Source organism: Ovis aries, chromosome 1, assembly GCF_016772045.2.
Source record: "Ovis aries strain OAR_USU_Benz2616 breed Rambouillet chromosome 1, ARS-UI_Ramb_v3.0, whole genome shotgun sequence".
NCBI lineage: Eukaryota > Metazoa > Chordata > Mammalia > Artiodactyla > Bovidae > Ovis > Ovis aries.
In genome coordinates this window covers 192,569,821-192,582,971 of record NC_056054.1, presented here as the reverse complement: position 1 = coordinate 192,582,971, position 13,151 = coordinate 192,569,821, and the positions used below count along the sequence as shown (strand labels likewise).

The window sequence follows — 13,151 nt, the reverse complement described above, 5'->3', positions numbered from 1 at the left end:
ATTTGAAGACTTCTGAAGTATATGTATCTTAGAGATTTCTAAATAGACAAAGTTTTATAACAGGTAGAAATGATTCATCTCAGTACTGTTAGACTAATTACTTGTATTTAAGTTTAATATTTGAGAATTTTTCTGTTGTATGTGGTATAGTTTTGTGATCTTATAATTTAGGTCTTTGTTCAGGAACTGGGGAACTAGTTTGGTCCAAAACAGTGAAAGCACATGCAAACTACAAATGGAAAACGAGTAATAGAGTGTGATAAGACTGATCTGTAGGATCCACAGAATCAGTATTTTTAACTGTGAGTCAACTAAAGGCTAGTTTTCCTCTAATACAAGTTTTAATATTTTTGTATTTTTGTGTTTTCTCTTCTTGCCTGCTTTAGTGCATCATTATTTTCAAAGGAAATAATCTTTTTCAAGGATGATAAAATACATCAGACATTTTAATGATATGTCTGGTATATATCTGAGTGAGCTATGTGTATTTTCAGATGAGTATGGGATCACTCTTGTCTATTTAATGGCAGTCATTTTAACTACCACCACATTCTCCCATTTTCTTTACACTTTAATAGTAAATGATTTACTATGATTTAAAATACAGTTATCAAATTTTTATAGAAATCTACCTTTGTAGGTGCTTTAAATAGGAAAGATTTAGGTGTTGTATAAATTTTTCCTCAATTATCTCAGTCTCCCAAAGACATTATTGTTCATCTTTTAATTCTCTTGTTTTACTTCAAAAGTATATACACTCTGTTAATATTGATTGGCTGAATGTGTTAAGTGTTCAGAGTAAACTCATTAATTCTTTATTTTCATGAAGTTGATCTTTTAAGAATAACTTGGATTTTCAGACATTGGCATGTTGAATAGACTTTTAGGAAATAGAGATTGGGATTATACTAGAATTTACCTTGTTTGTTTTTGTCTTATATTTGTATATTAACTTGTTTTACTTTAGACTACATACCTTATGGTTTACTCCATGTTATACTCTCTAGTTTAGAAAACTCTAAAGGAAAAAGTAGGACATATTTTGAATCCTAGAATGTTACTTTGTAGAAATATTTACTTGTCATGATGATAATCTAATTTTTTCTGAATCTTTATGGTTACAGTCAGTGATGATAACTCTCTTCCGACGTATACAATGTAGATTCACTGAAAAACAGAGACTGCATGGGAAATATAAAATATTGATACTTGAAACTCCTAAGAAAAGCTTAATTTGTGTGTGCAGTTTTTCCAGGGGGTGCCTTTTTTGTTTAGGTCACCTTTGAAAAAGCTTCACAGATACTACTGAAGGAATTGTAATTGAGAACTAGTTTCTGAAGACGTATTATTACTTGCTCACTTCTGTTGTCTTGGGATACCCTGAAGATGAAGTGTGGTGGACAAATGAAATAAAGTGAATAAACTGTAATGTTAGTCAAGATGGAATATGAGTCAAGAATTAAGATGTAATGTGTGTGTGTATTTTAAGGAAAGTGATAATAACTGTAACAACCTATCATTTCAAAAATATCACCATACTATACCTATATATATTATGGAGAAGGCAGTGGCACCCCACTGCAGTACTCTTGCCTGGAAAATACCATGGACAGAGGAGCCTGGTGGGCTGTAGTCCATGGGGTCGCTAAGAGTTGGACATGACTGAGCGACTTCGCTTTCAATTTTCACTTACATGCATTGGAGAAGGAAATGGCAACCCACTCCAGTGTTCTTGCCTGGAGAATCCCAGGGACGGGGGAGCCTGGTGGGCTGGCGTCTATGGGGTCTCATAGAGTCGGACATGACTGAAGTGACTTAGCAGTAGCAGTAGCAACATACATACGTTAACAAATATGTCAGTACTTTTGCTTATGGTTTTAGTTAGCCAGGTATGGTAACAATCTCTTTTTAAATTGGGTCTTATCTGACAGTATTAGTTCTCCTGACCCTAGTAAGAAGCAAAGAACAAAATAGCTGAAATAGATGTTATCAGTTGAGTTCAGTCGCTCAGTCATATCCAACTCCTTGCAACCCCATGAACCGCAGCATGCCAGACCTCCCTGTCCATCACAAATTACGGGAGTTTACCGAAACTCATGTCCATCGAGTTGGTGATGCCATCCAACCATCTCATCCTCTGTTGTCCCCTTCTCCTCCTTCCCTCAATCCTTCCCAACATCAGGGTCTTTTCAAATGAGTCAGCTCTTCGCATCAGGTGGCCAAAGTATTGGAGTTTCAGCTTCAACATCAGTCCTTCCAATGAACACCTGGGACTGATCTATAGAATGGACTGGTTGGATCTCCTTGCAGTCCAAGGGACTCTCAAGAGTATTCTCCAACACCACAGTTCAAAAGCATCAATTCGTCAGTGCTCAGCTTTCTTTATAGTCCAACTCTCACATCCATACATGACTACTGGAAAAACCATAGCCTTGACTAGATGGATCTTTGTTGGCAAAGTAATGTCTCTGCTTTTTAATACACTGTCTAGGTTGGTCATAACTTTCCTTCCAGGGGGTAAGCATCTTTTAATTTCATGGCTGCAGTCACCGTCTGCAATGATTTTGGAGCCCCCAGAAATAAAGTCAGCCACTGTTTCCCCATCTATTTCCCATGAAATGATGGGACGGATGCCATGATCTTCGTTTTCTGAATGTTGTGCTTTAAGCCAACTTTTTCACTTTCCTCTTTCACTTTCATCAAGAGGCTTTTTAGTTCCTCTTCACTTTCTGCCATAAGGGTGCTATCATCTGCATATCTGAGGTTATTCATATTTCTCCCACCAATCTTGATTCCAGCTTGTGCTTCCTCCAGCTCAGCGTTTCTCATGATATACTCTGCATGTAAGTTAAATAAGCAGGGTGACAATATATAGCCTTGTTGTACTCCCTTTCCTATTTGGAACCAGTCTGTTGTTCCATGTCCAGTTCTAACTGTTGCTTCCTGACCTACATACAGGTTTCTCAAGAGGCAGGTCAGGTGGTCTGGTATTCCCATCTCTTTCAGAATTTTCCACAGTTTCTTGTGATCCACACAGTCAAAGGGTTTGACGTAGTCAATAAAGCAGAAATAGATGTTTTTCTGGAACTCTTGCTTTTTCCATGATCCAGTGGATGTTGGCAATTTGATCTCTGGTTCCTCTGCCTTTTCTAAAACCAGCTTGAACATCTGGAATTTCACAGTTCACATATTGCTGAAGCCTGGCTTGGAGAATTTTGAGCATTAGTTTACTAGCGTGTGAGATGAGTGCAATTGTGTGGTAGTTTGAGCATTCTTTGGCTTTGCCTTTCTTAGGGATTGGAATGAAAACTGACCTTTTCCAGTCCTGTGGCCACTGCTGAGTTTTCCACATTTGCTGACATATTGAGTGTAGCACTTTCACAGCATCATCTTTTAGGATTTGAAATAACTCAACTGGAATTCCATCACCTCCACTAGCTTTGTTCATAGTGATACTTCCTAAGGCCCACATAGTATATCCCATATACTTTATTCATTTAAACTCCCCTAGAATCTCATTCAACTTATTTTTTATTGTGATAAAGTATTATATATATATCACATAAAATTTACCATTTTTAAGTGTGCAGTTCAGTGACATTGAGTAATTTCACACTGTTCTGTTGCTTTCACCACTATCCATGTCTGGAATGTTTTTACTATCTCAAATTGAATTTCCTTTTTTTAAAAAAAAAAAATTTATTCGTTTATTTATGGCTGTCCTGGATCTTCATCGCTTTGCTGGGCTTTCTCTAGTTGCAGTGAGCAGGGGCTACTTTTTGTTGTGGTGCACGAGCTTCTCATTGCAGTGGCTTCTCTTGTTGCAGAGCACGGGCTTTAAGGCACGCAGGCCTCAGTAGTTGCAGCACATGAGCTCATTAGTGTTGGATCTCGGGCCCTGGAGTGCTGACTCAGTAGTTGTGGCGCATAGGCTGAGTTGTCTTGCGGCATGTGGAATCTTGCATCAGTGTCCCCTGCATTGGCAAGTAAATTCTTAACCACTGGACCACCAGAGAAGTCCCCAAACTGAACTTCTTTCCCTGTTAAACAGTAACTCCACATTCTCTTCTTTTCCCAGTCTGTGGGAATACATTTTCTTTCTATCTCTGTGTACTTGACTGTTCTAAGTTTCTCATAGAAATGGAATTATACAATATTTGTCCTTTTGTGTTTGACTTACCCTACTTAGCATCATATCTCTTCAAGATTCATTTATCTATGTGGTAGATGTAATCACAATTTTATTCCTTTTAAAGGGTGAATAATAATACATTGTTTCTATATACCACATTTCATTTATTAACCATTCATCTGTTGATGAACATTTAGGTTGTCTTCACCTTTTGGTTATTGTTAATAATGCTGCTATGAACATGGGTATATAAATATCTGTTTGAGTCCTTACTTTCAGTTCTTTTGGGTATACTCATAACTGGAATTGCGGGATCAGATGATGAGTCTGTGTTTTAATATTTTGAGAAACCACCATATACATTCCACAGTGTATGTGGAAAACATACACTGTTTTCTATAGTGACTGCATTATTTATGTTCCTACCAACAGTGACTGTTTTGTTAATAATAGCCATCCTGATGGATGTTTACTCAGCTTGTATTTCTTAAGTATGTTATAGCCAATAATGTGGATATTTGGTTCTCTAGTCCATAGGAGCTCAGATTCAGCAAATTAGGACTGTTTGATAGCTTAATGTAAGACCTAGAAAGGAGGCATTTCGATTGATAAAAGCAAGTTGCAAGTGAACTTTTGAAAAATTCATCTAGGAAACTCTTTATTCCTTGACCATTAAACGTTTACTTTGAGTTATATTATGGGCTTCCCAGGTGGCTACACCAGGATGCAGTGGCGGGGCCTGACTCCCCTCTGGGAACCTTGGGTGAGAGGGGGCAGGAGGGAATACCAGGTTGGAAGGCTGGTCTCCCTGTGAACTGAGGGGATCGTCAGTTTTTTTTTAGCTGACTTTCCGGAAACTGAGCCAGAAGTTCTACCCAGTTCTGTCCAACCCCACATGCAGCCCAAGCTGTTCAGCCATAACATCGAAGTAAGAGATGTTTGTTTTCACTTATAAATCTAAGAAAATGAAATAAATGAATCAATATAATAAAATAAAAACAGACTCACAGATACAGAGAATGGACTACCAGCTAGCCAGTGGGGAGAGAGGCAAGACAGAGTAGCAGATTAATAGAGATAAATTACTAGGTATAAAATATTTAAGATACAAAGATTTAATGTACAACACAGGGTCGCTCAGATGGTAAAGAATCTGCCTGCAGTGCAGGAGACCTTGTTTCGATCCCTGGGTCAGGAAGATCCTTTGGAGAAGGGAATGGCAATCCACTCCATTCCCATGGATAGAGGAGCCTGACAGGCTACAGTTCATGGGGTTGCAAAGAGTTGGACACCACTGAGCGACTAACCCACCCACCCACATGTAGCATCAGTGGTAAAGAATCTGCCTGCCAGTGCAGGAGACATAGGAGACACAGGTTTGATCCCTGAATCAGGAAGATCACCTGTAGGAGTAGGAAATGGCAGCCCACTCCAGTATTCTTGCCTGGGAGAATTCCATGGGCAGAGGAGCCTGGTGGGCTATAGTTCATGGGGCCGCAAAGAGCTGGACACACCTGAGTGACTGAGCATGCACAGAGCACTGAATTATATAATTAGTCTAGATTTCTGTTGTCCTATACTGTAGCCACTAGCCACTTGTGGGTATTCGACTTCAGTTCAGTTGCTCAGTCATGTCCAACTCTTGGCGACCCCATGAATCGCAGCATGCCAGGCCTCCCTGTCCATCACCAACTCCTGGAGTTTACCCAGACTCATGTCCATCGAGTTGGTGATGCCATCCAGCCATCTCATCTTCTGTCGTCCCCTACTCCTGCCCCCAATCCCTCCCAGCATCAGGGTCTTTTCCAATGAGTCAACTCTCTGCATGAGGTGGCCAAAGTATTGGAGTTTCAGCTTCAGCATCAGTCCTTCCAAAGAACACCTAGGGCTGATCTCCTTTAGGATGGACTGGTTGAATCTCCTTGCAGTCCAGGGGACTCTCAAGAGTCTTCTCCAACACCATAGTTCAAAAGCATCAATTCTTTGGTGCTCAGCTTTTTCACAGTCCAACTCTCATATCCATACATGACGACTGGAAAAACCATAGCCTTGACTAGACAGTCCTTTGTTGGCAAAGTAATGTCTCTGCTTGTTAATATGCTCTCTAGGTTGGTCATAACTTTCCTTCCAAGGAGTAAGTGGGTATTTAATTAAACCTAAATAAAATTATAAATTCAGTTCCTCAGTCACACTAATCACATTTTAAATGCCCAAGAGCTGTATGGCTACTGTATTGGGTAGTAAGCTATAGAACTTTTTTTTATAATTTATTTATTTTATTTTAGTTTATTTTTATACTTTACAATACTGTATTGGTTTTGCCATACATTGACATAAATCCACCACAGGTGTACATGAGTTCCCAACCCTGAACCCCTCTCCCACCACCCTCCCCATATCATCTCTCTGGGTCATCCCAGTGCACCAGCCCCAAGTATCCTATATCCTGTGTCAAACCTAGACTAGTGATTCATTTCTTACATGATAGTATACATGTTTCAATGCCATTCTCCCAAGTCATGCCACCCTCTCCCTCTCCCACAGAGTCCAAAAGTCTGTTCTTTACATCTGTGTCTCTTTTGCTGTCTTGCATACAGGGTTATCATTACCATCTTTCTAAATTCCGTATATATGTGTTAATATACTGTATTGGTGTTTTTCTTTCTGGCTTACTTCACTCTTTTTAATCGGCTCCAGTTTCATCCACCTCATTAGAATGGATTCAAATGTATTCTTTTTAATGGCTGAGTAATACTCCATTGTGTATATGTACCACAGCTTTCTTATCCATTCGTCTGCTGATGGACATCTAGGTTGCTTCCATGTCCTGGCTATTATAAACAGTGCTGCGATAGAACATTTATCATTGCAGAAAGTTATTTTGGACAAAACTGGTCTAAAATTTTAAAAGATTTTATTAAAAGGCAGTATATCAGTATTTCTGTTAATTACAGAATAAAAGGTCACATAGAAATTTAAAATCTGAAACTTCATTTACAGTATTGGAAAATACACAAATTTTATGTACTGACTCAGGTTATTTATCTTGAGATTGGTAACTGACCAATTGCTCAACCATTATTTAGTGCTCTTAGGGGGCGTACTACTATGCTAAGAGTGTTTTGTTTGTTTTGTTTTTGTGGAGGAGGTTGAAAATCTTTCTCTAGATAGGTAGGTAGATCTATGAGTATTTATCTTCTACATAAATAAGATATCTCCTACATATATGGAAATATATGTTTTGCTACACAAGTATATACATACTCTTGCACACATGTTTATCTTATACAAAAAAAACTTTTTCTCTAATATATTCTGGAAAATAGTCTGTATTTAACTTTCCCTAATTATTGTCACAATGTCTTTTATCGTTCACCCTCCCCAACCTTCCCCAAACACACATACACACCAGTTAAGGCTTTGACATTGCAGTTAGTTGCTGTGTCTTTTTTATTTCCTTTATACAGAAAAATCCTTAATTTTAAACAATTTATTTTCTCTTTCATGACACTGAAAGATACCAGGCCAGTGTCTTGTAGAATGTCTTCATCTGAATCAGTTTTGTTCTTTGCTTTTCTGATATCATTTAACATGTTCCTCTGTCCCTTGTATTTTCTTTGAACTAGAAGTTGGTTCTAGAGACTTGATTTGGATTCAGGTTAAAAATTTTTGTTTGATAAGAATCTTTTTTAGCTAATTCTGAATTTGAGGTTTGACTCTTCCATGATGCTTATGTGAAGAGTTGACATAGTGATTCATGGTTTATAAAATGCTTTTACATACAGTTTTCCACAGTAATATTAACATCTTGTGAAACAGGTTGATATTATCCTCACTGTCAGACTTTAATTTTTATTAACCTTTTACCTAGAAAGTTCTACAGTTCCATTGATTATCAAAACCAATGTCTTTTGATGTTTTTTAAAGGAGATACTAATGTTTTCATCATGTTAAGAAACAAATAAAAGTTATCCTTTCTAAGTGTTATTTATGGATGCCTCTGGTGGCTCAGTGGTAAAGAATCCACCTGCCAATGCAAGAGATGCGGGTTTGATCCCTGGGTCGGGAAGATCCCCTGGAGAAGGAAATGGCACCTCACTCCTGTATTCCTGCATGGGAGATCCCTGGCAAGAGGAGCCTGGAAAGCTACAGTCCATGGGGTTGCTAAAGAGTCGGACTCAGCTTAGCAAATTTACAGTTATTGACTTTGGTTCTATACAAGATAATACCCCATCTTAGCTGTTAAATAATAATTTCCCTCCTTTAAAAAATATCAACTCAAAATTATACCAGAAGATAAATAAAAAGCTAGTAGTGGTGTACTTAAACATTATATAACTGCCATTCAGAGTTTCTGAGCAGTATAACCAATGTTAATATACTAAATTCATGTCATTCTAGTTGATAAAAGAGTAACTTAATCTTCCAAATTATTCTATGTTTCTATAAGTACATTTATCATTTCTTTTAATGTTTTGTCATACTTTTACCTGATTGTTTCTAAAGTAACAGAATAGTTTAACTTACCATTTTTAACTATTTGAATGTGAGGGTATCTAAAAATATTTCATAATCCTTTGATTTTGTATTAAAGTATTATTCTTTTTTTGTCATAACTTTGGTTACTAGGGCAGTTAAACCACTTGAGTGGTTTATATTCCAAACCTGGATATTGGTGATACAAATTTATAAAATATCAGTAATGACTTATTTCTGCAGAATTCAAAATAATGATATTAACTTCTATCTTGAGGAGCTGCTTATGTGCCAGTGTGCACTTTACATGCATTACATGAATCCTTGTAACAGTTCACAGTAATAAGAGGCAAGTTATCAGAGGTTAAGTAACTTGCCTGTACAGGTGATAGTAGGGTGATGAAGTAGGGATTTGAACTCAGCACTGACTATGAAGTATAAAAAGCCTGTGAGTTTTACACTGTGCCCTGCAGGTTCTGATACAACTGTAATGAAATAAAATACTCACTGTTTAAGTACATTATAAGATTGGATTTATTTTACTAATTTGAGTAAAAGTTTTGCTTTTGAGTTATATTGTTTTAGCAATGCATAGTTTAATTAGAAAATACAAATTACTTTTGAATTTTTCTTTTCCTTTCCTCACCTCTAGATATTCAAGAATTTTATGAAGTGACCTTACTGGATAATCCAAAATGTATAGATCATTCAAAGCAGTCTGAACCAATACAGCCTGTAAATACTTGGGAAATTTCCAGCCTTCCAAGCACTACTGTAACTTCAGAAACACTGCCAAGCAGCCTTAGCCCTAGTGTAGAGGTAAGATAAAAAATTGTCCTTAAGCTGTTTTCAGTGATCAATTAATTAGGGCTCCTAAGTTTTTTCATTTTATTAAAATGGATATTTTGTGGGAGTATCATTTATTATGGTATGAAAAAAATGGGATTAAAAATATTTTTGAAGAAAAACCTCAGAATTTCTGGTACTCCTGTCTTAAAATGTAAATGGTTCAAAGTATGAAATACTTGACTATTAAAGTATTACTTTAGTCTTATTAGTGTTACTTTAGCCTTATTAGTCTTAGTATTACTTAAAGTCTTTAGACTGTTAAAGAATACTCTGCATGGTAAACATCAGTATCCCTCCTTTCTGGGATAATTAGATAGAAACTACTTTGAAAAGGTAGTTTTGCTCTGGTATTTTTTTTTCAAACAGCAGTTGTTACATTTATCCCTAGGATTCTCTATTGGCTTGAAGGATTGCATTGTTAAATCTCACTAGAGACTGATCAATAAAGCTTAAGGACAGCATTGATTTCTCTATTGCTTTTGAAGTTAAAAATTGTATTTCTTTGAGTTTTCATAACTATTTTAGTAATGTTCTTTTTTGTTGTGATCTTTTATTGCTGGTGGAGTTATATATGGCGTAACAGAGATGTGAAGCATTTTGTAATGAGGATTCTGTCTGAGGCACATTAGTCATTTGAAGGTGGTTGTCTGACTGACTTTGATTCTAGTATCTTCTAATTACTGCTGGAGAAGTGCCTGGAAAATTGAATCAGGGAAAAGTATTGGTAGGCAGCAACCACACAGCCCTTTGTTAATGAAATAGAGAAATTCTCAGTTTCCTCTTATATGACAGAACATAGAACTATAGAATTTTAGAGCCAGAAGAATCAGAGAACATCTCCTCCCCAACCCCACCCCCTTCATCTAAAAGATGAAGAAATTGTGATCCAGACAAAAATAAATAACTTGACCCAGTTTATGTGGCTAATTTGGGCAAGTCTACCTTCTGATTTTGGACATCATAATACCCATTTCACAGTTCTCCTTATGAACTGTAGTATGTCCTTGTATTTTTCTCTTTGGTTAGAAATTCTAGTGTTATGTTACCAGTGTGTCTTTATTTTCCTTTTTTATTGTTTTTGTCATTTTCTCTTAGATAATTTCAGTTTCTGTTCCCTTTATTAGATATATCATTTGTACTTACCTTAGTCCATTTCAGACAGATGTTTAAAATGTTAATCAGTAATATAGTTTCTGTTTCACATTTATTGTATAAAGAATTTTAAGAACCATGTGAAATTTTAAGAGAATTGGCTTCTTATTTAATAACTTTATTTTTCTACTGTCTCATGTATGGTGCTCAGCTATAATTATAAAGCATAGAGTTCTTGAAGTTGATTTGTTTAATTTTATAGGAGACTAAAAGTAAATGTGCATTAAGGTTAAATAAATGGACAGTTCTGCATGCTGGAAGTTAATTTCCATATAGATTTTAGTCTGAAAGATGAACTATGCATTGAATTCCATTAAGAATAGTATTGGAAACATTTTAACTTTTATAAAATTGTGAGGCACTGGTACCTAGAATGCTTTTTGCGTTGCTGGGTTCTGCATCTCCTGAAAGGTATATTATGGACATAGTTAAGGTATCTAAAATTAATAGGAAAATAATACCCTTCAGACTGCAAATATCAGACCTTATTAATTAGGAATGTAGAGGAGAAGGAAATACGGTTACAAAATGTTGTATAGGGCTTGGCACATGGAAAATGCTGTAGTGGTGTTTGAAATCTGTACCCATTCATGGGTGGACTTAGTAAGGGGAAGTTGAGATATGTCCATCAAGTCCTAGATTTGATCGACAAAGAGAAGAATCTGTGAGCTAAGGTCAGTTGAAGGCAAGTACTGTTTTGCAGAGAGGACAGAATACCTGAAGATGTTAATCTGAAAATGCAAACAGTTTTGAAATACACTGGTGGATGACAGTTATAAGACTTAAAAAATAATAAGCTTGGCATATTTGGAGATTTGATTTCTTTTCTTTTGAGGGAAAGAAGGAAAGCATGTTCCCGTGTTAGCCATCCATTTATGCTTCGTTTGGACAGAAAACATGCTTAAGTGACCTTTAACTTGATCGCTTATTTCAGTTCCTACTTTAGACTCTTAGGGGCACAGTGTTTGGGACTGAGAAGAGAGTTGGATCATTTAATTCACCTCACATGTTTTACCCAGTGGAAGAGAATCTGCTGACTTGAATTTAAACAAATGCAAACAAAAGTTTTTATTGGAATATAACTTGAAAAAATGAAAATCATGAAAATATTTTGTCTTACACAAAAACTTAGAGTATTTTTACACAGTGCCCTAATTTTTTCAGACAAAATGGCGTGCATCATGATCTTGTCTCTTTCACTTTGTGTTCACTTCTGCAGGACTGTCTTGAAGAGTTACTTTTGCAAAAAGTATTTGAGATTGATCAATTTCTACCTGGGCTTTACTCTCTTATTCTCTTAAAGTAAAAATTTTTGTCTTGGAAAGCATCTATCCACTTTTCTTTCTTGCCTTTTTATTTTTTTAACCATTGATAACTGATCTAACTCTTGCAAGATTCCCATTGTCACTTAATATGTAGCCATGTCATTGTTTTTCTTCTATGTCTTCTGATGTAATAAAATAAGAATTAATGCTATTTTTAAAATTATTAATTAGTATCATAATATTAATTTAATTAGTATTCCATTTAGTTATACCTTTTTTGACTTTGGTATATCTTTCTTTTACTTTGAACATATGCCTAGTGAGATGTTTGGAAATGTTTGTGTAATATTAATGATTATGGGTGATGGGGATATTTTTTCTTCTTAGTACTTTTCTGTTACTTTTTAAAAATAATGAGCATGTGTCATTTTTATAAAAACAAATCCACTGTAAAATAAGAGCAATTACTTTTAGAGATTGTAAGGAGAAGAGTATTTGAAAGGTAGCAAAATGCAAGAGTAGGAGAAACTGCCTGATTGATAGAGAAATTCCAACAGAGGGGGCATCCACATTCTTTTTGTCTGCTCAAACAGGATGCCATAGACTGAGTGGCTTATCAATAACACAGATCTGTTTTTTACAATTCTGGAGAATGGGAAGTCCAAGATCAGATCACTAATAGATTCACTGTGTAGTGAGAGCTCACTTTCTGGTTCATCAGTGACCATTTTCTTGTTGTGTCCACGTCACCAAAGAAGGTGTGAAGAAGCTCTCTGAGATTTCTTTTGTACGAGCACTAAAGCTATTCACAAAAGTCCTACTCTGGAGACATAATCACTTCCCAAAGGCCCCATTTGTTAATACTGTCACATTTGGGGTTAGAATTTCAACCTGTGAATTTGGAAAAGGATACTTTTAGTCTATAGTAATCCTGTTCCTGATGATACAGTACATTTCAAATGGATCAAAGATTCAAGGTTAAAAAAAGAAACCCATAAAAATAAACTTTTAAATTACTTTTGGATAGAGTGAAAGCTTTTCTAAACATGACAACAAGGAAAATCTTGAAAAATTCAAAGAAAAGGTCACTGACTCTGTAGAATTTCTTTGTGGACTTCGCAGAGTTTGATTGTTTGAACTTTGATTGTAGAATTTCTATATCTTGAAAGATACAATGAAGAAATAAGAAATGATACACTGGGAAGAAATTCCATCATATATAAAAAAAGGAATGAATTTCTAACCTTTTTAACTCAGGAAGCCTCTTATAGGTCAGT

General features: G+C 36.1%; 1 protein-coding gene across 22 annotated transcripts in view; it reads left to right on the top strand.

Annotated features, from left to right (window-relative positions):
* DLG1 (discs large MAGUK scaffold protein 1) overlaps positions 1–13,151 on the top strand; it is a 267,124-nt gene that overhangs the window by 12,822 nt on the left and 241,151 nt on the right. For all 22 annotated transcript variants that reach the window (XM_060419292.1, XM_060419287.1, XM_060419286.1 and 19 more), the window contains exon 4: positions 9,261–9,427. In XM_060419292.1, the coding sequence (XP_060275275.1) occupies positions 9,261–9,427 (167 nt within the window). The remainder of the gene's footprint in view (positions 1–9,260; positions 9,428–13,151) is intronic.